The sequence below is a fragment of the Chiloscyllium punctatum genome, chromosome 37 (genome assembly GCF_047496795.1).
Source record: "Chiloscyllium punctatum isolate Juve2018m chromosome 37, sChiPun1.3, whole genome shotgun sequence".
In the NCBI taxonomy this organism is placed as follows: Eukaryota; Metazoa; Chordata; class Chondrichthyes; order Orectolobiformes; family Hemiscylliidae; genus Chiloscyllium; species Chiloscyllium punctatum.
The window spans coordinates 53513730-53536901 of record NC_092775.1 but is presented as its reverse complement, the minus strand read 5'-3'; the positions used below and the strand labels follow the sequence as shown (position 1 = coordinate 53536901).

General features: G+C 48.6%; 1 protein-coding gene across 1 annotated transcript in view; it reads right to left on the bottom strand.

Moving 5' to 3' along the window:
* pigt (phosphatidylinositol glycan anchor biosynthesis, class T) overlaps nt 1-15014 on the bottom strand; it is a 30235-nt gene extending 15221 nt beyond the window's left edge. Inside the window, exons 1-6 of the mRNA XM_072556841.1 lie at nt 14766-15014; nt 10203-10380; nt 5326-5453; nt 4430-4530; nt 3531-3617; nt 2408-2495 (exon numbers count right to left, since the gene is read on the bottom strand). Coding sequence (XP_072412942.1) covers nt 2408-2495; nt 3531-3617; nt 4430-4530; nt 5326-5453; nt 10203-10380; nt 14766-15006 — 823 coding nt within the window. The 5' untranslated portion in view covers nt 15007-15014. The remainder of the gene's footprint in view (nt 1-2407; nt 2496-3530; nt 3618-4429; nt 4531-5325; nt 5454-10202; nt 10381-14765) is intronic.
* Between the last annotated feature and the right edge of the window lie 8158 nt (nt 15015-23172).

Here is a 23172-nt window from a genome sequence, read left to right as displayed (position 1 = left end):
GCCATCTTCCCTAGAGGCAGTCACAGTGTCTCAGGAATCTAAAGTGCTCCCTCCTGTACCATCTTTCTAGTCATGCATTCATCTACTTTATCCTCTTATTTTGGTGCGTGCTTGCATGTGGCACTAGCATTGCATCAAGTGTCTGTATCTGATCTCTGAATCTCTTATATTTGAACTCATTTGCCTGATCTGACTGAGATTCACTGTCTTTGGCCAGAAAATGTGATAAGGTACCAGACAAACAGCTAAGTATTTCAATTTGGAGTAAATGGAGTACATCCTAGAGTCATACAGCACAGAAGGGTTCCTTTGTCTATCAAGTCTATGCTGACCTATCTACATAATCCCACTTTCCAGCACTTGGCCCAGGGCTTTGAATGTTATGACATTTCAAACGCTATGTATGTACTTCGAGGGTTGTGAGGTTACCCACCTTAACTACTCTCCCATGAAATGGATTCTAGGTTCTAACCAATCTCTGGACAAAAACATTTCTCAAATCCTCTCTAAACCTCCTGCCTTTCATCTTGAAATTATGCCCCTTGTTATTGATTCTTCAAGGAAGAGGAATCTATCATGCCCGTCATAATCTTATATGGTCCTATCTGGTTCTGCCTCAAATTTCTCTGCTCTAAAGGAAACAACCTGAACTTTTCCAGCCTTCCTTCATCACTTCACAGATTGCATTTGGAATGCTGTCACCAGTTTTTGGGTCCTCTTTCTGAGGAAGGAATGTGCTGGCCTTGAAGAGCATCCAGAAGAGGCTTACAAGTACAATCCCAGAGATGAAAGGCTTATCATATGAGGAGCAGTTGAGAACTCTGGGTCTGTAATTGGTAGCGTTTAGAAGAATGAGAGGGGATTGCATTGAAACTTACACAAATACTGAGAAGCCTGGATAGTACGGACATGGAGAGGATGATGTTTCCACTAGGAGGCGGCACCAGGACACAGCTTCAGAGTGTAGGGACAACCCTTTAGAACTGAGGAGGAATGTCCTCAGTGAGTGGATGGTGAATCAGTGGAAGTCTTGCCACAGAAGGCTGTGGAAGTCAAATCTTTGCACATTAACCTGTCCTGCTGCCTCAGGGGATCTACGGAGGAGCACTCCAAGATCTCGGTTCCTCTGAGCTTTGTACCATCTTGCTATTCGTTGAGTATACTCTAGGAGAAAGTGAGGACTACAGAAGCTGGCGAGTCAGAGTCAAAAAGCATGCTGCTGGAAAAGCACAGATGATCAGGCAGCATCCAAGGAGCAGGAGAGTCAACGTTGTCCCTCCCTGCCTTAAAAAGTGCATAACCTCACACTTTTCAGGGTTAAATTCCATCTGCCATTGATCTGTCCATCTGATCAATCTGTCTATATCCTCCTGTAACCTAAGATCTTCTTACTCATTCTGAATCATCTAGCTAATCTTCGTATCATCTACAAACATACATCCCCATCCCGCAGAGCCCCCGCACCAACACCACTGCATCAGTTTATTCTACATAAATTATATATCACAAACAATAAGGGAGACCAGGCTCCAATCTCACAGACAGCCTTCTACCACAACCCTCTGCTGCCACTAAATCAACTTTGGATCCAACTTGCCAAGTTACTCTGGATCCCATGTGTTTTTACCTTTTTTTAAAACTGTCTCCCATGTGAAACCTTTTCAAAGGTTTTGCTGAAATCAATATAAACTACATCAACTGCACTAAGTTCCTCAACACATCTGACCAACTCCTCAAAAACTCAATTAGTTAGGCATGATTTTCCTCTGACAAAGCCAAGCTGACTATCCCTGGTCAAACTTTGCATCTCCAAGTGGAGATTAATTATCTGCTTTACCATTTTCTCCAATAGCTTTCCCACGACTGCTCTGTAATGTGCAGAAATATTAATATCCCTACTATACAACCTAAAATATTGGGCTTGGCTCAGCTGGTGGTACCCTAACCCACCCCATCTCGAGTCAGAATGCTGCGGGTTCAAACTCCACTCAAGACACGATTCAAATAAAGCTTAACATTTCAGTACTGAGGGGGTTTTGCATATCATTTAGATGAAACATTAACCTAAGATCCCAGCTGTCCTATTAAATTAACTGAAAGGTTTTCATGGAACTCGGCAAAGAAAACCTGAGTTTATAAGTTCTTCCCAGTGTCTGCCATCAACATCAGAACAAACTAAAGATGTGGCCATTACCTTTGTCCTCCCTCAAAACAGTGACTAAGTCCCAGAAGTACTTAATTGACTGGAATTTTGAGAAAGGTACTGGTTGGTGCTGGTTTTTACCCATTTTAACCCCTTGATAAAAAGCCCAGGGGCCAATACCTAAAGCTGCCCTTTACCCTCCGAGAGGTATGTACTGTCTCAGCCCAGCAAAGTTCAGTTTCATTTCATGTCTAATTTACATACCTCGTTTCCCAGAGCCAGAGGCATAGAGGTCAAAGACGACAGACAGGCTCTGGGTCAGCTCCCAGGAGGTACTGATACACAGTTCATTCTGGACAGACAGCAAAACAAATATGTATTCTTCATAGTAAAAATGCAAAAATATAAGGTGGACCAATTTAGAAACATTACAAAGAGCTAAACAGATACCCTCAAATTACATTTCATAAATTAGTAGCTAAACAACAGACAATTGTAGCCTTCTTCTGTTGACAGTATGGAATATAAAAAAAGGGATGATTCTTTGCATTTATTGCTTCATATGTGTATGTTTAAAAATAACAGACTAGAGCTTTCCACACACAACTCTGATATTATTGCAGAAAAAAAGGGTCTGAATTGTAGGGAGAAGTTACATAAGCTAGGACTTTTTTCTTTAGAGCATAGGAGACTAATCGGGTCCTTATAGAGGTGTATAAGATTATGAGGGGCATGGAAAGGGTGAATGCACTCAGTCTTTTTCCCAGGGTCGGGGAATTGAGGACTAGAGGGCATCAGTTTAATGTTGGAGGGGAAAAGAGTAAAAGAGAACCTGAGGACCAACGTCTTTACAAAGGATGGGTCCTCGTATGGAATGAGCTGCTCAGGGGATGGTTGACACAGGTATATTAGCAACATTTTAAAAGCATATGGACAACCACATGGATAGGAAAGGATTAGAAGGATATGGGCCAAGTGCAGGGAAATGGGGTCAGTGTGGACAGACATTTTGGTCGGCATGGCCCAGTATGGGCCGAAGGACGTGCCTGAGGAAGGCATTAACTTACAACTGATGAATCTTGTTTCATTGATATGATCCAGATTTTTAGTGAAGTAACAGACAGAAGTGGTCATCTAGCAGATGTACAATGAACTCTGTCATTTCCTGTGCTGTAAAATCTATAAGGCTCCATGCTTTGTAACATTTCCCCAATATGATACATATTTCTTCAAGAATAGGGCAGTTTGGAATCCAGTAATATTAACAACATAGAAAATTGGGATGTTTGTGAAAGAACTGTGTGTGCGCATATCACACACAAGACCCCAGCCAGTCTGGTAAAAGCAGCTCCAAGTAGTATTACGTAATCCAGTGTTCAATACTCACCCTGCAAATAGGTCTGACATGGACAGATTGCGAATGGTAGTTGGTGTGAAACAAACGTTCAGCTTTCAGCAGTACTGCCAATCCCGCCTACAACACAAAACATTTCTTGACCAAGAGTCGGCATTACAGAGAACAGAAGTGGAAAATTTAACTAATAAAGGTTAGTGTGTAAAAACTTAACATCTAACACAATTTTGTGAGTCAGATATCATAGCACACGTGTGACATAACAGACATCACACTTTCCATTTAGTGCACTACAGTCACACAGCAGATATCACAACTTCTGCTATTCCCACTATCAAATTAAACCATGATCCAATTATTTAACATGTAATATCTCTGTGTAATCAAGGGGATGGAGTTCCAAATAAAGTGAAACTGTGGACGACTTTTTCTGAACTTCACATTTATTAAAATAATAGCAGTTCCACAAATCCTCAATCTCCTGACAAACTTTTAAGATGGTTATTGCCCTTTGCCCACCCCTAAACTCTTCTATTCATTCAACCTTGATCCAATCCTCTCCATAAAACACTATGCTCCCCAAGTCAAGTCAAACACAAGATGTTCCAATTTAGGCCTGGCAACCCCTTCCTTCATCCTCCCTCTGCTAACCACTCTACCACAGTTCAGGCAAGATGCATGGTCATCATTTATGTATTATGTCCTAGTCTTTACCAAACTTTATACAAACAATTTTAGGGCTTTTTATTTTGTACAGTAAATTCCTTTTATTACTTTTATCACTACATAATTAAACCCATTAGTTATTCTTCATTTGACTTATTTCTAACCTTTGCTAGTGTCCATCATTTGTACAAACTGCAGTAAAGACACAAGGCATCATTAATTTCTATTTCTAGTTCCTTTAATGGTTTGTCACTTGTGTATTTTACCTTTGAACCACAGGGTAGGAGTTTCTTCCATGGAGTAAGATTTTCAGTGCAAACAATTTCTCTCGGCAATGCTGCATACCTGAGGAATTTATGATCTGTTTCTGTAGGGGAATACATAGATAGGGTGAGATATCCTGTCACTAGTTTACAGATAAGATGCTAAACAGGTAGGATGACTACAGCAAGTATCTCACAGCCAAAGCAGATTGATGCAATCTGCATTCAGCTGCTAGGGGTATCTAATTCCCCAACCAGTTTACTTGCTTGAATATTTTCAACACAGCATACATGTAACCAAGAAAGCACAGAGATATTAGAATACCAACTAGAGGGTGAAAATTACCAATAATGATCCACAGCTATTGGAATGAGACTACTACTATTTTCCAAAGTACAGCACACTCACTAACACTGCTAAATTCCCTATATACCATGGAGGATTGGGGAAGGAAGCAAGATTGGTGAACTACAGAGAACAATGAGGAGGACAAGTGCCATGAAAATGATGATGAGGAAAGGATTGAGGGTGGGGTGAGTCCCAAGAACACGACTGATCAGAATGTAAAAAAACTGAAGGGTGTTTTGAGGAAGAATGCTACATATATGTGGAGGAGAAAATAAGGACTGCGGATGCTGAAGATCAGAGTCAAAAAGTGTGGTGCTGGAAAAGCACAGCAGGTCAGGCAGCATCTGAGGAGCAGGTGAGTCAGCGTTTCAGGCGTAAGCCCTTCATCAGGTATTCCTGATGAGGGCTTATGCCAGAAATGTCAACTCTCCTGTTCCTCAGATGCTGTCTGACCTACTATGCTTTTCCAGCACCACACTTTCTGACACATATATAGTATATATAAAAATCCATATACATACATACACAAACTGTATAATATAATACTTACCATTAATGACACCAAGAGGTTTGAAAGAAGCTGTTGGAGTAACAGTGTTTGTTGAGTCAATGAAGTTAAGAGATGCACAGAACAAACCTGACAGAGCATTAGTCAGCTCCTTCCAGGTGGTGTCAACACTGTGAAGGAAAGGTTCATCTGAGTTAAAGTCATATAGTCAATACATAATGTACATGCAAAGATGTGGCAATCAATCCTTAATACATAGACAGCATCAACAAGCTCATTTTATAAACTGAAACTTTTATCTAATTTCAAGGTAGTGATGATAAACATGACAAAACTTTGCCTCATTCACTTTAACATGTCACTTCATACATACACTTTCAATAAACAGAACCACAACAGTTGAGAACCAGCTTTTTGTGGTGTAGGCTCATGTTCATATGGAACAGCCATCATTTGCTGAGGTAGCTGGGTGGCTGGTTTGTGATGCCAACAGCATGGGTTCCATTCCAGCACTGGTTGAGGTTACCATGGAAGAACTCACCTTCTTAACATCTCCCTTTGCCAGAGGTCATGGAGTCATAGAAATGTACAGCATGGAAACAGACCCTTCGGTCCAACCCGTTCGTGCCGACCAGATAGCCCAACCCAATCTAGTCCCATCTGCCAGCACCTGGCCCATATCCCTCCAAACCCTTCCTATTCATATGCCCATCCAAATGCTTCTTAAATGTTGCAATTGTACCAGCCTTCATCACTTCCTTTGGCAGCACATTCCATACCCGTGTCACCCTCTGTGTGAAGAAGTTGCCCCTCAGGTCTCTTTTATATCTTTCCCCTCTCACCCTAAACCTATGCCCTCTAGTTCTGGATTCCCCGACCCCAGGAAAAAGACTTTGCATATTTACCCTATCCATGCCCCTCAATTTTGTAAACCTCTATAAGGTCACCCCTCAGCCTCCAATCCTCCAGGGAAAACAGCCCCAGCCTGTTCAGCCACTCCCTAAAGCTCAATTCTTCCAAACCCTGGCAACATCCTTATAAATCTTTCCTGAACCCTTTCAAGTTTCACAACATCTATCCGATAGGAAGGAGCAGAATTGCACGCAATATTCCAACAGTGGCCTAACCAATGTCCTGTACAGCCGCAAAATGACCTCCCAACTGCTGTCCTCAATATTCTGACCAATATAAAAGAAAGCATACCAAATGCCTTCTTCACTATCTGATGTACCTGCGACTCCACTTTCAAGGAGCTATGAACCTGCACTCCAAGGTCTCCTTGCTCAGCAAGTGGCAAATGAAGGGTCAGGGATTGTGGTTAGTTACTTGACATGGAGCCAAAAATGAAAATCTGATGGCTAGTGGGGGAGGGGATTGTTCAGTGTCACTCGGTGGCTGATCAGGGAACTAGCATTAGGAAGCAGGAGTCCAGATGAGAGCCATCCCCTGAGATCCCCGCCACTAAGTCTCTCTTTGGCTTCACATGCAAAGATGTGGCAATCAATCCTTAATACATAGACAGCATCAACAAGCTCATTTTATAAACTGCAACTTTTATCTAATTTCAAGGTAGTGATGATAAACATGACAAAACTTTGCCTCATTCACTTTAACATGTCACTTCATACATACACTTTCAATCTCTCTTTGATCCTGCTACTCCATCCGCTGGCAACAACAGTAAAGTAGAGCTGCTGGCTTCGGACTGGCTGGCAGTTCTCAGGGGATTGAATTTTCACACCACCGGGTCCTCAGTTCTTAGGAAACATGATGTTATCTAAATCCCTGATGGGTACTTCACATTGCCAACCTTTCATCAGTTCAGGCAACGCAGGACTCCTACAGGTGAGACCTCACATCTCAAATATTAAGTTCTACCTCATGTATGCGGTTTTGCTCGGAATGAATATTTTCAAAAGATAGGTATATCTAACAATAAGATCTTCATAACTGAACCATAATCCATTAGTTGACAGAGTAATATGAATTGGGTCTATTAAGAGACTTTGGTTTTGACTTTACTGTCATCACTGATGCTACTCTGTTAAGCTCACTAGATCCACTTGATCACTGAAGCATTTACAGTGGATCCATTCCCTTACCGGACTTGTTCCCAGTGATCATTGAACTAGATCCCTCTCGTCATTGTACTTGTTGTTAACCTGTAACCTGTTCCACTTTCTGAAAGGAGAATTAAAAAGTATGAAGAACCTCAAGTTAGATTAGATTACATTACAGCGTGGAAACAGGCCCTTCAGCCCAACAAGTCCACACCGACCCACTGAAGCGCAACGCACCCATACCCCTACATTTACCCCTTACCTAACACTACGGGCAATTTAGCATGGCCAATTCACCTGATCTGCACATCTTTGGACTGTGGGAGGAAACCGGAGCACCGGGAGGAAACCCACACAGACACGGGGAGAGAGTGCAAACTCCACACAGTCAGTCGCCTGAGGCGGGATTTGAACCCGGGTCTCAGGCGCTGTGAGGCAGCAGTGCTAACCACTGTGTCACCGTGCCGCCCACTCATCATCGCTATCATCACTCGTCATCGTTAAATGACCACTAGTCATCTCTCTCTAATGAGAAAGCAGCCCAAAGGTCCAGTCGGACTATATTGCAATGTTACCTTGATATAAATATTTTAATAAACTATCAGACAATCCACCATATTCTTACAGACAGCATGTCGATATTAAATGTCAAGTAAAGGAGGGTGAGGTGCCAGCATACACAGAGATAATTCTGTTGTTTTTCATACATTTCATCTTAAATATTTCCCTGATAAATTAAACACACCAAAGCTTAATTACACTCTCCTGTTAACATTGGCACAGCATTATTGAGGTGGGTGGGAGCATGTAAGAAGCATGCAACAACAAAAGCAGATGTAAGCCATTCAGTCTCTCAAGCCTGCACCATCATTCAAGAACATCACGACCAACTTCAACTGTTGATCCATACTCTCATGATTCCTTCAGAGTTCAAAAATTTACTGATTGCAGCCTTAAATATACTCAACAACTTTGCAGCTAAAGAATTGAGCAGAGGAATTTATTTGAATCTCAGCCGGAAATGGGGAAAACCATAATCTGAGACTGTTTCCTTGCTGGAGAAACAGCATTAAACTTCTCAAGCCTTTTTATGTTTCAAAGATCATTTGTCATTATTCTAAACACTCAACAGTACATGCTCATTATCCTTAACTTCTTCACATAACAAACCCCTCATACTGGCTGTCTTTATCGCACCACTCCAAGGCATGTATATCCTTCCTTCCAAGTCGAAATCAGATCATGCAAGGTAAACCAAATGTGATCTCACCAAAGGCCAATTCAATTCGAGCATCATTTCATTTCCCTTGTACTCCGGCTCTCTTACAATAAGATCAATGGACCACATGTCTTTGAAAGCTGTTTTTAAATGTTTTCCATTTAGTGTGCGAGGAAACTCAAAATGGCTACCAATGTTGAAATACTTCCTGCCAAAGTAAATAACCTCACATTTCTCCATTCTTTTGCAAACTCTGTTTCACAACAGAATTTCCCAACTGGGATTAAATAATCAAAAGCTTTTTGACAATAATACTTAGTGTAAGGCATTAATGTAGGTTGCAAACAACAGACTCTGATCCTTGCAGCACTCCAGTAGTAACAGTCAGCCAATGTCAACATTTCCCATTTATTCCTGTTATCTATCCTTTAACCAATTTTATGTCCGTGCAATATATTACTCCAATCCTCTGAACTCTCACCTTGTACAGAAACCTTGCATGTAACTTCTTAATCAACTGTTTTTGGAAAATCTAAAGATCATGCATTGCAGTATACAAGTCTACCTGCCATATAAGATGATATTTTCTACCCCAAAATTATATTTTTCCTATCTATCCTTTCTAGCCATGACATTCCACACTCACATTTGGTGTCAACCTCAGTTTTTCATCCCACGTGTGGATGTTTCACTTACTTATAAGTAGGTGCATTGGGATCAAGCAGATAATATGGAATTAGATTAAATTCCCTACAGTATGGAAACAGGCCCTTCAGCCCAACCAGTCCACACCCACCCTCCGAAGAGTAACCAACCCAGAACCATTCCCCTCTGATTGGTGCACCTAACACTGTGGGCAATTTACCATTGCCAATTCATCTGACCTGCACATCTTTGGACTGTGAGAGGAAACCAGAGCACCCAGAGGAAACCCACGCAGACACGGGGAGAATGTGCAAACTCCACACAGACAGTCACCTGAGGCTGGACTCAAACCTGGGACCCTGGTGCTGAGAGGCAGCAGTGCTAACCACTGAGGCACCGTGCCACCGCCATGATCTGCAAAGATGTGCAGGAGCTTTAGTGTGCACCCACACATGGAGAATGTCTAAAATGGCGATCACCACATAAATATTCCATGTATAAGCTGACCCCCATTTTTGGAGCAATTCTTTGAAGCTTCAAAGGTCAACTTAAGAATGCTAACATCTATGCTTATCTCCCTTTATCTACCTTACTGATCATACCCTCAAAAAGCTTTAATAGATTTATCAATAATTATATCCCTTTCATAAAGACAAACTGATGCTGCCTAATTGCACAATGATTTTCTCAGTGCCCCGATACCAACTTCTAGTTAACTGATCCTAGCAATTTCCTAACTTTTGATGTCAGGCTAAACTGGCTTGTAGGTACCCAATCTGTCCCTCCCTCTGTAAATGTAATTCTGTTATTTAAAAAAGGAGTGAAAGAAGAAGTGTGTTAAATTAAAGTGAGAAGTTTACATAGGCCATGCACATCAAAAATATGGCCATAGGAAGTTATGATAGGAAAAACCAACAGGAAGCTTGCCCAGAACCAAGAGGTTAAATATGTTGCCGGGTGTACAATGGAGAAGCAGAGGTAAGCGTGTGACTCACTCTGACACAGACGACTGGAACCAGACCCAGAGCTCCACTCCAGGCGAGGCCTGGAGGAAAGGTTGTCCCCACCGTGACCTCCTCCAGAAACCATGAGTGAAGGACAGGTGCAGCTCACGAACTGAGAACCTGGAGATTACTTGTCCCAGTGACTTTGGAAAGAGCCTGTAGTGAGACACTGTAGAAACAACCTGGGCATTAGTAGTGCAGCATCGCCACCAGAATATATAGCATCAAAACTCCACAGGGATAACACATGATTATTCCACAGGGTGCAGGAGCAGAAATAGGTCATTCAGCCTACTCTGCTTTCAATGAGATCATGGCTAATCTATAATTCTAATTTCCTGCCTTTTCCCTATAATCCTCAATTCTTTTTCTGACTAAAAATCTGTCTATCTCAGCCTTAATGACCCAGTACTGACAGCCTTCTGTGGTAAATACTTCCACTGATTCGTCACTGTCTGAGAAGAAATTCCTCATCACTCTTCATAAATTAGTGCATTTCTTAAATAAACACACAGATACTACCAGCAACAATATAGTAACAAAAGCTACTTCATACAATTGTCATCCAGGCCAAAACTAATTATTTGAAGATACAGCACACCTATGGAACAATAAAATCTACAATTTTCTTCCTTATTTTCAAACACTTTCATAACCTCATCCAGCCCAAGAACTGCCCAAGATATCATTACTCAGCTAATTCTAGCCTCTTGATATTGCTGATTTAATTTTATCCATCACAACTGGCCTAGCCTTCAGTCTAGGCCCCAAGCTTTAAGGCACTCCTCAGAATTTACTTTTAGATTAGATTACTTACAGCGCGGAAAAAGGCTCTTCGGCCCAACAAGTCCACACCGACCCGCCGAAGCGCAACCCACCCAGATCCAATCCCCTACATTTACTCCTTCACCTCACACTACGGGCAATTTAGCATGGCCAATCCACCTAACCTGCACATTTTTGTACTGTGGGAGGAAACTGGAGCACCCTTCTTTGACCATCTTTACGCATCTGCTCCAATATCTCTGTATGTGGCTCGTTGTCATATAATGACTATGTTTCTGGGAGCCAAGGATATTTTATTGTGTTTAAGGCACTTTCTAAGTAGAAGTAGATGGTGTATAATTCCTGTAGTTTATCAACTCTAACATAGAAAAGGTGCACTGTTGAGGTGAAAACCTTCTATTAAACAGTAACCTTGCAACCTCCAATTCCTGCCCCACCACAATCCAAATCTCCGCCACTCGACTTTCCTATTATCAACACTTATTTCCTATACATTCAATACCCAATGCTGCTAATCCACTGCCTCAATAATATTGCTTGTTATTCCTCCCAGTGTTCATTTCTTTCCCAGACAGTGCCCATTAACTCCTCTCGCCAATGGAAGGGTTCCAGACACTGTCCCCTCTCCCCACAGGCAGGCCCCACCAACTCTGACTCCTCTGGGATCAGGCTCTAACCCATCAGATACCCACTCTATCCCCCTCCATGGCTCTCTTGTCTGTACCTCACTCCCAATGTACACTCATACAAACCATCCCACCTAAGGACACTCACTACATAATATGCCTCACTCACCTCCAAAATACCCTCTCGCCAACGTGAACCTACCCACCCCAAATGCTCACTCTCTGTATATGCCCAACCTGCAGCCTCAACCATCCAGGTGTGCCCTCACCCAGAACCTTAGCCCCAATGTGACCCCACACTGCCAGAGCCTCACCACTGCCCAGCGAGTCTCCACGCGGGACCCTCACCCCACAGTGAGCCCCCACCATGGCTCCTCGCCCCCCCCCCCCCCAGCGAGCCCCCACCCTGGGCCCTCGCCCCCCCCCCAGTGAGCCCCCACAGCGGGCCCTCGCCCCCCCCCCCCCACAGTGAGCCCTCGCAGCCCCCCCCCCCCAAGCGAGCCCCCACCCTGGGCCTTCGCCCCCCCCACAGTGAGCCCTCGCACCCCACCACCCCCCCCAGCGAGCCCCCCGCCCTGGGCCCTCGCCCTCGCCCCCACGCCTGAGCCCTCGCCCCCTCCCCCACGCCGGGCCCTCGCCCCCCCCCGCAGCGAGCCCCCACCCACCCCGCAGCGAGCCCCCACACTGGGCCCTCGCCCCCCCCGCAGCGAGCCCCCACACTGGACCATCGCCCCCCCCCAATGATCCCCCACACTGGACCATCGCCCCCCCCCAATGATCCCCCACACTGGACCATCGCCCCCCCCCCAATGATCCCCCACACTGGACCATCGCCCCCCCCCCAATGATCCCCCACACTGGACCATCGCCCCCCCCCCAATGATCCCCCACACTGGACCATCGCCCCCCCCCAATGATCCCCCACACTGGACCATCGCCCCCCCCCAATGATCCCCCACACTGGACCATCGCCCCCCCCCAATGATCCCCCACACTGGACCATCGCCCCCCCCCAATGATCCCCCACACTGGACCATCGCCCCCCCCCAATGAACCATCGCCCCCCCCCCCCACCGGTGATCCCCCACACTGGACCATCGCCCCCCCCCCCCCCCACCGGTGATCCCCCACACTGGACCATCGCCCCCCCCCCCCCCCCACCGGTGATCCCCCACACTGGACCATCGCCCCCCCCCCCCCCACCGGTGATCCCCCACACTGGACCATCGCCCCCCCCCCTCCCCCCCACCGGACCATCGCCCCCCCCCCTCCCCCCCACCGGTGATCCCCCACACTGGACCATCGCCCCCCCCCCCCCCAATGATCCCCCACACTGGACCATCGCCCCCCCCCCAATGATCCCCCACACTGGACCATCGCCCCCCCCCAATGATCCCCCACACTGGACCATCGCCCCCCCCCAATGATCCCCCACACTGGACCATCGCCCCCCCCCCAATGATCCCCCACACTGGACCATCGCCCCCCCCCAATGAACCATCGCCCCCCCCCCCACCGGTGATCCCCCACACTGGACCATCGCCCCCCCCCCCCCCACCGGTGATCCCCCACACTGGACCATCGCCCCCCCCCCCCCCCCCACCGGTGATCCCCCACACTGGACCATCGCCCCCCCCCCCCCCACCGGTGATCCCCCACACTGGACCATCGCCCCCCCCCCCCCCACCGGTGATCCCCCACACTGGACCATCGCCCCCCCCCTCCCCCCCACCGGACCATCGCCCCCCCCCCCCTCCCCCCCACCGGTGATCCCCCACACTGGACCATCGCCCCCCCCCCCCACCGGTGATCCCCCACACTGGACCATGGCCCCCCCCCCCTCCCCCCCACCGGTGATCCCCCACACTGGACCATCGCCCCCCCCCCCCTCCGGTGATCCCCCACACTGGACCATCGCCCCCCCCCCCCTCCCCCCCACCGGTGATCCCCCACACTGGACCATCGCCCCCCCCCCCCTCCCCCCCACCGGTGATCCCCCACACTGGACCATCGCCCCCCCCCCCCTCCCCCCCACCGGTGATCCCCCACACTGGACCATCGCCCCCCCCCCCCTCCCCCCCACCGGTGATCCCCCACACTGGACCATCGCCCCCCCCCCCTCCCCCCCACCGGTGATCCCCCACACTGGACCATCGCCCCCCCCCTCCCCCCCACCGGTGATCCCCCACACTGGACCATCGCCCCCCCCCCCTCCCCCCCACCGGTGATCCCCCACACTGGACCATCGCCCCCCCCCCCTCCCCCCCACCGGTGATCCCCCACACTGGACCATCGCCCCCCCCCCCTCCCCCCCACCGGTGATCCCCCACACTGGACCATCGCCCCCCCCCCCTCCCCCCCACCGGTGATCCCCCACACTGGACCATCGCCCCCCCCCCCTCCCCCCCACCGGTGATCCCCCACACTGGACCATCGCCCCCCCCCCCTCCCCCCCACCGGTGATCCCCCACACTGGACCATCGCCCCCCCCCCCCTCCCCCCCACCGGTGATCCCCCACACTGGACCATCGCCCCCCCCCCCTCCCCCCCACCGGTGATCCCCCACACTGGACCATCGCCCCCCCCCCTCCCCCCCACCGGTGATCCCCCACACTGGACCATCGCCCCCCCCCCCCGGTGATCCCCCACACTGGACCATCGCCCCCCCCCCCCAGTGAGCCCCCACCCTGTACCATCGCCCCCCCCCCACGGTGATCCCCCACACTGGACCATCGCCCCCCCCCCCCCACGGTGATCCCCCACACTGGACCATCGCCCCCCCCCCCCCCAGTGAGCCCCCACCCTGTACCATCGCCCCCCCCCCCACGGTGATCCCCCACACTGGACCATCGCGCCCCCCCCCCCCCCCGGTGATCCCCCACACTGGACCATCGCCCCCCCCCCCCAGTGAGCCCCCACCCTGTACCATCGCCCCCCCCCCCACGGTGATCCCCCACACTGGACCATCGCCCCCCCCCCCCCCGGTGATCCCCCACACTGGACCATCGCCCCCCCCCCAGAGATCCCCCACACCAAACCTTCGCCCCCCCCCCCCCTCAGTGAGCCCCCACCCTAGATCCTCGCCCCCCCACCCTGGGCCCTCGCTCCCTAGTGAGACCCCCCCCCCCCCCCGGAGCCTCACCCCTGCTCTCGCTGGTGTCCCGCGGGCCCAGCTCCACATCCCAGCGGGTGCGGAATTGGAAATCCGCCGCCAGGTCCCCGGAGCTCAGCGGCTTCAGCACCAGCTCCTCCTCGAAGCGGTCCCGCTGCGGACAGAGCGGGGGCCCCGGCTCCAGAGCCCGGCCGAGCCCACACAGCAGCACACAGGCGGCGAGAAGGAGGAGGCGGCCATCACCGGGCCCCATCACTATGGAAACCGCCATTGCCAGGGCGGAAGCTGCATCTCCTTCCGGGGCCAACGGGGTCATCCTTCACTGAGGGGCTAGTATTAACCAGAGGGGCCGAGTAGCAGTTGCTGAGGTGCTAGGCTCTTTTGAGGGACTAAATACTATTCCCCTTAGACAGCAACATCAACTCAGAGGGACCGGATATAAAGGATCAGGCCATTCAGGCTGACCTGCTACATCATATGTTTTTATTCACACTATCCTCATAACAAATGTCATTGATTAATTTTTGATTATCAATGTCTGCTTTAAATATACTCAAAGGCTGAGCTTCAACAGTCCTCAAGGGTATAAGATTCCAATCTTCTGATTTTGGTCCAAATTGGCAATTCCCTTATCTTTAAATTGTGTCCCCCTGGTTCTAGACTCCCCAACCAGCAGGAACTTTCTAACTTGCATCAACTCTGCCTATTCCTTTAATACCACCAGCTGATGGGTCAACATCAGCTAGGGACCAAATACCATTCATTGGCGGATCAATGTTGAGAAGAGGGGCTGAATTTTTTGCAAACCCACCGACTCCCACAGCTACCTGGATTACACCTGGTCCCAACCTACCTCCTGCAAAAATGCCGTCCTGTATTCCCAATTCCTCAGCTTCTGCTGTATCTGCTCCCAGGAGGACCAGTTCCACCACAGAAAACACCAGATGGCTTCCTTCTTTAGAGACCGCAATTTCCCTTCCCATGTGGTTAAAGATGCCCTCCAACACATCTCATCCACACCCCGCACCTCCGCCCTCAGACCCCACCCCTCCAACCGTAACAAGGACAGAACGCCCCTGGTGCTCACCTTCCACCCTACCAACCTTCGCATAAACCAAATCATCTCACCTCCATCCAAGGCCCTAAAGGAGCCTTCCACAAACATCAAAGTTTTACCTGCACATTAACCAATATCATTTATTGTATCCGTTGCTCCCAATGCGGTCTCCTCTACATTGGGGAGACTGGATGCCTCGTAGCAGAGCGCTTTAGGGAACATCTCTGGGACATCCACACCAATCAACCACACTGTCCCGTAGCCCAACATTTCAACTCCCCCTCCCGCTCTGCCGAGGACATGGAGGTCCTGGGCCTTCTCCGCCGTTGCTCCCTCACCACCTGGAGGAAGAACTCCTCACCTTCTGCCTCGGAACACTTCAACAGTTTCCTCATTTCCTCTCCCCCCCCCCACCTCACCCCAGTTCCAAACTTCCAGTTTAGCACTGTCCCCATGACCTGTCCTACCTGCCTATCTTCTTTTCCACCTATCCACTCCACCCTCCTCTCTGACCTATCACCTTCATCCCACCCCCATCCACCCATTGTACTCTTTGCTACCTTCCCCCACCCTCCTCTCTGACCTATCACCTTCATCCCCACCCCCACTCACCTATTGTACTCTATGCTACTTTCTCCCCACCCTCACCCTCCTCTACTTTATCTCTCCACCCTTCAGGCACACTGCCTGTATTCCTGATGAAGGGCTTTTGCCCGAAACATGGATTTTACTGCTCCTCCTGCTGTGCTTTTCCAGCACCACTAATCCAGAATTTATAATAATCTAGAAAAGAATAATTTGATTAGGGATACTTGTGAAGGATAGATCATGCCTCACAAACCTTATTGAGTTCTTTGAGAAGGTGATAAAACATGTGGATGAGGGTAAAGCGGTTGATATGCATATGGATTTCAGTAAAGTGTTTGATAAGATCCCCCACGGTATTGCAGAAAATATGGCGGTATGGGATTGAGGGTGATTTAGCGGTTTGGATCAGAAATTAGCTAGCTGAAAGAAAACAGAGGGTGGTAGTTGATGAAAAATGTTCATCCTGGAGTTCAGTTACTAGTAGAGTACGGCAGCAATCTGTTTTGGGGTCACTGCTTGTTTGTCATTTTTATAAATGACCTGGATGAGGGTATAGAAGGGATGAGGGTATATTTGCAGATGTCACTAAATTTGGTGGCGTTGTGGACACTGCAAAAGAATGTTGCAGGTTACAGAGGGACATAGATAAGCTGCAGAGCTGGGCTGAGAGGTGGCAAATGGAGTTTAATGCAGAAAAGTATGAGGTGATTCACTTTGGAAGGAGTAACAAGCATACAGAGTACTGAGCTAATGGTAAAATTCTTGGTAGTGTGGATGAGCAGAGAGATCTCGGTGTCCATGTGCAGAGATCCCTGAAAGTTGCCAACCATGTTGATAGGGTTGTTAAGAAGGCATACGGTATGTTAGCCTTTATTGGTAGAGGGATTGCGTTTTGGAACCATGAGGTCATGTTGCAGCTGTACAAAACCCTAGTGCGGCCGCACTTGGTGCACTGCATACGTTTCTGGTTGCTGCGTTATAGGAAGGATGTGAAAACATTGGAAAGTGTTGTGGGGGAAAACACCAGTCTCCGACTCAGAATCGGGGTTCAATGACAGAGTTTATTGCACAAGCAAATATCGGAGCTCCAGGGAGAGAAAGACACCAACAGCACATAGGTCAGCTGCGAGTCTTCTCTTGACCCGGAGCACATGTCAAGAAACTTTTATACATCTTGTGATACAATAGGTCAGTGATGAGATTATTGTCTTTGTAACATGGTTTGTTTATGGCAATTATTGCAGAATCATTGATAGTTTCAATACAGTCTTTGTCAGTTCCAGCATAACCTTTGTTAATTTTTGCGTGGTCATTGTCATTTTCATGTAGACATTGTCAGTTTCATGTAGACATTGTCAGTTTCAATGCCTGCACAGAAATCCATTGCTGTAGTAATGGGTGCTAATCGCTCTTCCTGAGAAGGGCGACTTTTGCAGCCCTGGCTATTAGCATTTCGTATTAAGTCTGTATCAAGCTGTTAGCATTTCTAGAAGAGGAATTGGCTGGACTCAGTCACTTCGGCGGGCAGTATTCGTTATTTATGTGTATTCTCTCCCCCACCAATGTTAAACTAATCAACTGGGTTGTGAGTCCATTGTGCTGGCATTCTGGTGGCCCCAGGCAGTATCTATATCTGCTCGACTATTTCTTTCCATATTGTGATCTGACAGCCACCTTGTGTGTCAACTTAGCCTGGTGGCTCAGCGGCCATCTTGTGTGTCCATGTACTTATTGATGTCACCCTGCCCTGTGCCATCTCCCTCTTCAAAATGATGCAGAGGAGATTTACCAGGATGTTGCCTGGTATGGAGGGAAGGTCTTATGAGGAAAGACTGAGGGACTTGAAGCTGTTTTCATTAGAAAGAAGACGGTTGAGAGGTGACTTAACAGAGATATATAAGATAATCAGAGGGTTAGATAGGGTGGACAGTAAGAGCCTTTTCCTCAGATGATGATGGATAGCACAAGGGGGCATAGCTTTAAACTGAGGGGTGATAGGTATAGGACAGAGGTTAGAGGTAGTTCCATTACTCAGAGAGTAGTGAGGGCATGGAACACCCTGCCTGCAACAGTAATCGACTCACCAACTTTAAGGGCATGTAAATGGTCTTTGGATAAACAAATGGATGATAATGGAATGGGCTTCAGGTTGGTTTCACAGGTTGGCACAACATCAAGGCCGAAGGGCCTGTACTGTGCTGAAATGTTCTATGTCATATGTCCTGATGCTGCCAGGCTTGCTGTGTTCTTCCAGCCTCCTGTTTGTCTATTTTGGATTCCAACATCAACAGTTGTTTTGTCTCTAACCACAGCACATCCCGAATATTTCTTGAGAAGGTGGTGTTGAGTTACCTTTTTGGACCACTGCAGTCCATGTGCTATAGATAGACCCACAGTGCTGTTAGGGAATTCCAAGGTTTTGACCCAGCAACACTGAAAAATCAGCAATATATTTCCAAGTCAGGATGAAGAGGGGTTTGGAGGGGAGGTTGGTGGCATTGCAATGTGTCAGATCTTTGTCCTTCTAGATGGAAATGGTCACGAGTTTGGAAGTTTCTGTATAAGGAGCCTTGGTGAATTTCTGTGGATCTTGTTGATGGTGCACACTACTGCTCCTGACTGTTGGAGTTTGTGGATGTATGCCAATCAAGTTGGCTGCTTTGTCCTGGACATTGACCACCTCAACCTGTCTACCTCCCTCCCCCACTCCAACCTCTCACTCTCACAACGCGCAGCCCTCCACTCTCCCTGCTCCAACCCCAACCTCACCACCAAACCAATGGACAAAGAGGATGCAGTGGTAATTTGGCGCATTGACCTTTACAGCGCTGAAGCCAGGCGCCAACTCGAAGACACCTCCTCCTACTGCCCCCTCAACCATGACCACACTCCCCCATCACCAAACCATCATCTCCCAGACCATCCACAACCTCATTACCTCAAGGGATCTCCCACCCACAGCTTCCAACCTCATAGTTTGGGAATCCCGCACCGCCTGATTCTACCTCCTACCCAAGATCCACAAGCCTGACCACCCCGGCCGACCCATCTTCTCAGCCTGCTCCTGCCCCACCGAATTCATCTCCACATACCTTGATACTGTCCTATCCCCCCGATCCAGGAACTCCCCATATACTTTTGGGACACCACACATGCCCTCCATCTCCTCCAAGATTTCCGTTTCCCCGTCCCCCAATGCCTCATCTTCACCATGGACATCCAGTCCCTCTACACCTCCATCCGCCATGACTAGGGCCTCCAAGCCCTCCATTTCTTCCTCTCCCGACATCCCTAACCAGTACTCTTCCACTGACACTCTCATTCGTTTGGCTGAACTGGTCCTCACCCTCAACAATTTCTCCTTCGAATCCTCCCACTTCCTCCAGATGAAAGGGGTAGCCATGGGCACCCGAATGGGCCCCAGCTATGCCTGTCTCTTTGTCGGCTACATAGAACAGTCCATCTTCTGGAGTTACACCGGCACCATTTCCCACTTCTTCGTCCGCTACGTTGATGACTGCATCGGCACCACCTCATGCTCCCGCGAGGAGGTCGAACAGTTCATCAACTTCACCCACACATTCCACCCTAACCTTAAGTTCACCTGGACCATCTCTGACACCTCCCTCCCCTTCCTCCATCTCCATCAACGATGACTGACTCAACACTGACATTTTTTGCAAACCCACTGACACCAACAGCTACCTGGATTACACCTCCTCCCACCTTGCCTCCTGCCAAAATGCCATCCAATATTCCCAATTCTTCTGCCTCCACCGTATCTGCTCCCAAGAGGACCAGTTCCACCACAGAACAAACCAGATGGCCTCCTTCTTTAAAGACCGCAATTTCCCCTCCTACATTGTTGAAAACGCCCTCCAATACATCTCATCCACATCCTGCACCTCCACCCCTGAACCCTACCCCTCCAACGGCAAGAAAGACAGAATCACCCCCCCCCCCCCCCCCCCCGTCCCCAACTTCCACCCCATCAAGCTCCACATAAATCGCATCATCCGCCAACATTTCCGCCACCCCCAAACGGATCCCACCGCCAGGGATATATTTCCCTCCCCACCCCTATTGGCTTTCCGCAAAGACTATTCCCTTTGTGACTACCTGGTCAGGTCCACCCCCCCACAACAACCCACTATCCCCTCGTGGCACACACCTCCTCCCTCACCTCCGTCCAAGGCCCCAAAGGAGCCTTCCACATCCATCAAAGTTTCACCTGCACATCCACCAATATCATTTATTGTATCCGTTGCTCCTGATGCAGTCTCCTCTTCATTGGGGAGACTGGACGCCTCCACGCAGAGCACTTCAGATAACATCTCCGGGACACCCGCACCAATCAACCCATCGCCCCGTGGCCGAACATTTCAACACCCCCTCCCACTCTACCGAGGACATGCCGGTCTCGCGCCTCCTCCACTGCCACTCCCTCACCACCCGATGCTTGGAGGAAGAACACCTCATCTTCCACTTCGGGACCCTACAACCCCAGGGCATTAATGTGGACTTCACCAGTTTCCTCATTTCCCCTCCCCCCACCCAACCCCAGTTCCAATCTTCCAGCTCAGCACCATCCTTATGACCTGCCCTACCTGTCAATCTTCCTTCCCACCTATCGGCTACACCCTCCTCTCCGACCTATCACCTTTACCCCCACCTCCATCCTCCTATTGCACTCTTAGCTACTTTCTCCCCAGCCTCACCCCCCCCCCCCCTCCCATTTATCTCTCCATCCTGAGGCTCCCAGCTTCATTCCTGATGAAGAGCTTTTGCCCGAAACATCAATTTTCCTATTCCTTGGATGCTGCCCAACCGGCTGTGCTTTTCCAGCACCACTCTAATCTTGTCCTGGATGGTATCAAGCTTCTTATTTTTTTGGACCTGCATTCATAGGAAAAATAGGAATGTAGGACAATAGGAACAGAGTAGGGCATTCAATTAGTCGACCCTGCACCATTTAATATGATCATGTTTGATCAAACACTTCAATGCCTTTGAAACACATTATCCCCATAACTGATGCCATTGGTAATCTAAGTATTAACATTTATAGAATCGTAGACACGTACAGAACAGAGACAAACCCTTTGGCCAAACTGGTCCATGCCAACCAAAATGTTCATCCACACTAACTCCATTTCCCTGCACTTGGCCCATATCTTATTAATCCTTTCCTATCCGCGTATCTGTCCAAATGCACTTTAAATGTTATTAATGTACCTGCCTCAACCACTTCTGCTGGTAGCTCATTCTATATGCAAACCACCCTCTGTGTAAATAAAGTTGCCCCTCAGGTTCCCTTTTATTCTTTCCCGTCCAACATTAAACTGATGCCCTCTGGTCCTCGATTCCCCAACCCTGAGAAAAAGACTGAGTGCATTCACCCTATCCATGCCTCTCATGATCTTATACGGATCTGTAAGGAACCCCCTCAGTCTCCTATGCTCTGAAGAAAAAAGTCCTAGCTTGTCCAATGTCTTCCTATAACTTATCTATTAGCCTCTATGAATATTCAAAAGTTGAGCTTCAACAGGGTGAGAGGGGAAAGATATAAAAGAGACCTGCAGGGCCATGTTTTCACACAGAGGGTGGTACGTGTATGGAATGAGCTGCCAGAGGATGTGGTGGAGGCTGGTACAATTGCAACATTTAAAAGGCATTTAGATGGGTATATGAATAGGAAGGATTTGGAGGGATATGGCCAGGTGCTGGCAGGTGGGACTAGATTGGGTTGGGATATCTGGTCGGCATGGACGGGTTGAACCGAAGGGTCTGTTTCCATGCTGTACATCTCTATGAGTCTATAACAGCCCTCTGGGTTAGAGATTTCCAAATATTCACAACCCTTTGAGGAAAAAAAAACTTCTCATCTCAGACCCAAATGGCATTCCCTTTATTTTTAAATAGCATCACCTGGTTTGAGACTCCTTAGCCAGGGCAAACATCTTACCTACATCTACACTGTCTGTAGTTTTAGGTATTTTATGAGTTCCAATAAGACCAACTCTCATTCTTCAAAGCTGTGGAGATTATAGGCCCAATTTGCCCAATTGGGCACAGGGCAGCACAGTGGCACAGTGGTTAGCACTGTTGCCTCACAGCGCAAGGGACCCAGGTTCGATTTCTGCCTCAGGTGACTGACTGTGTGGAATTTGCATGTTCTCCCCGTGTCTGCATGGATTTCCTCCGGATGCTCCAGTTTCCTCCCACAGTCCAAAGATGTGCAGGTTAGGTGAATTGGTCATGCTACATTGCCCATTGTCAGGGTTGAATATGGGGAATTAGTCTGGGTGGGCTACTCTTCAGAAGGTCGGTATGGACTTGTTGGACCGAAAGGCCTGTTTCCGTACTGTAGGGAATCTAATCTAATTGCACTTCATGACTAGATTAGATTAGATTACTTACAGTGTGGACTTCGGCCCAACAAGTCCACACCCAGACCCATTCCCCGACATTTATCCCTTCACCTAACACTACAGACAATTTAGCATGGCCAATTCATAGACAGTCCTGCCACCTGAGTACAACTCTAGTGAACCTTCACTGGGTGCCGTCAATGGCAAGAATATCTTTCCTGAGATAAGACCAAAACTGCATACAGTTCGGGCAGTATGGTGGCTCAGTGGTTAGCACAGCTGCCTCACAGTGCCGGGGGCCTGAGCTCAATTCCAGCCTCAGGCAACTGTCTATGTGGAATTTGCATGTTCTCTCCGTGTTTGCTTGGGTTTCCTCTGGGTGCTTCGGTTTCCTCCCACAATCCAAAGATGTGCAGGTTAG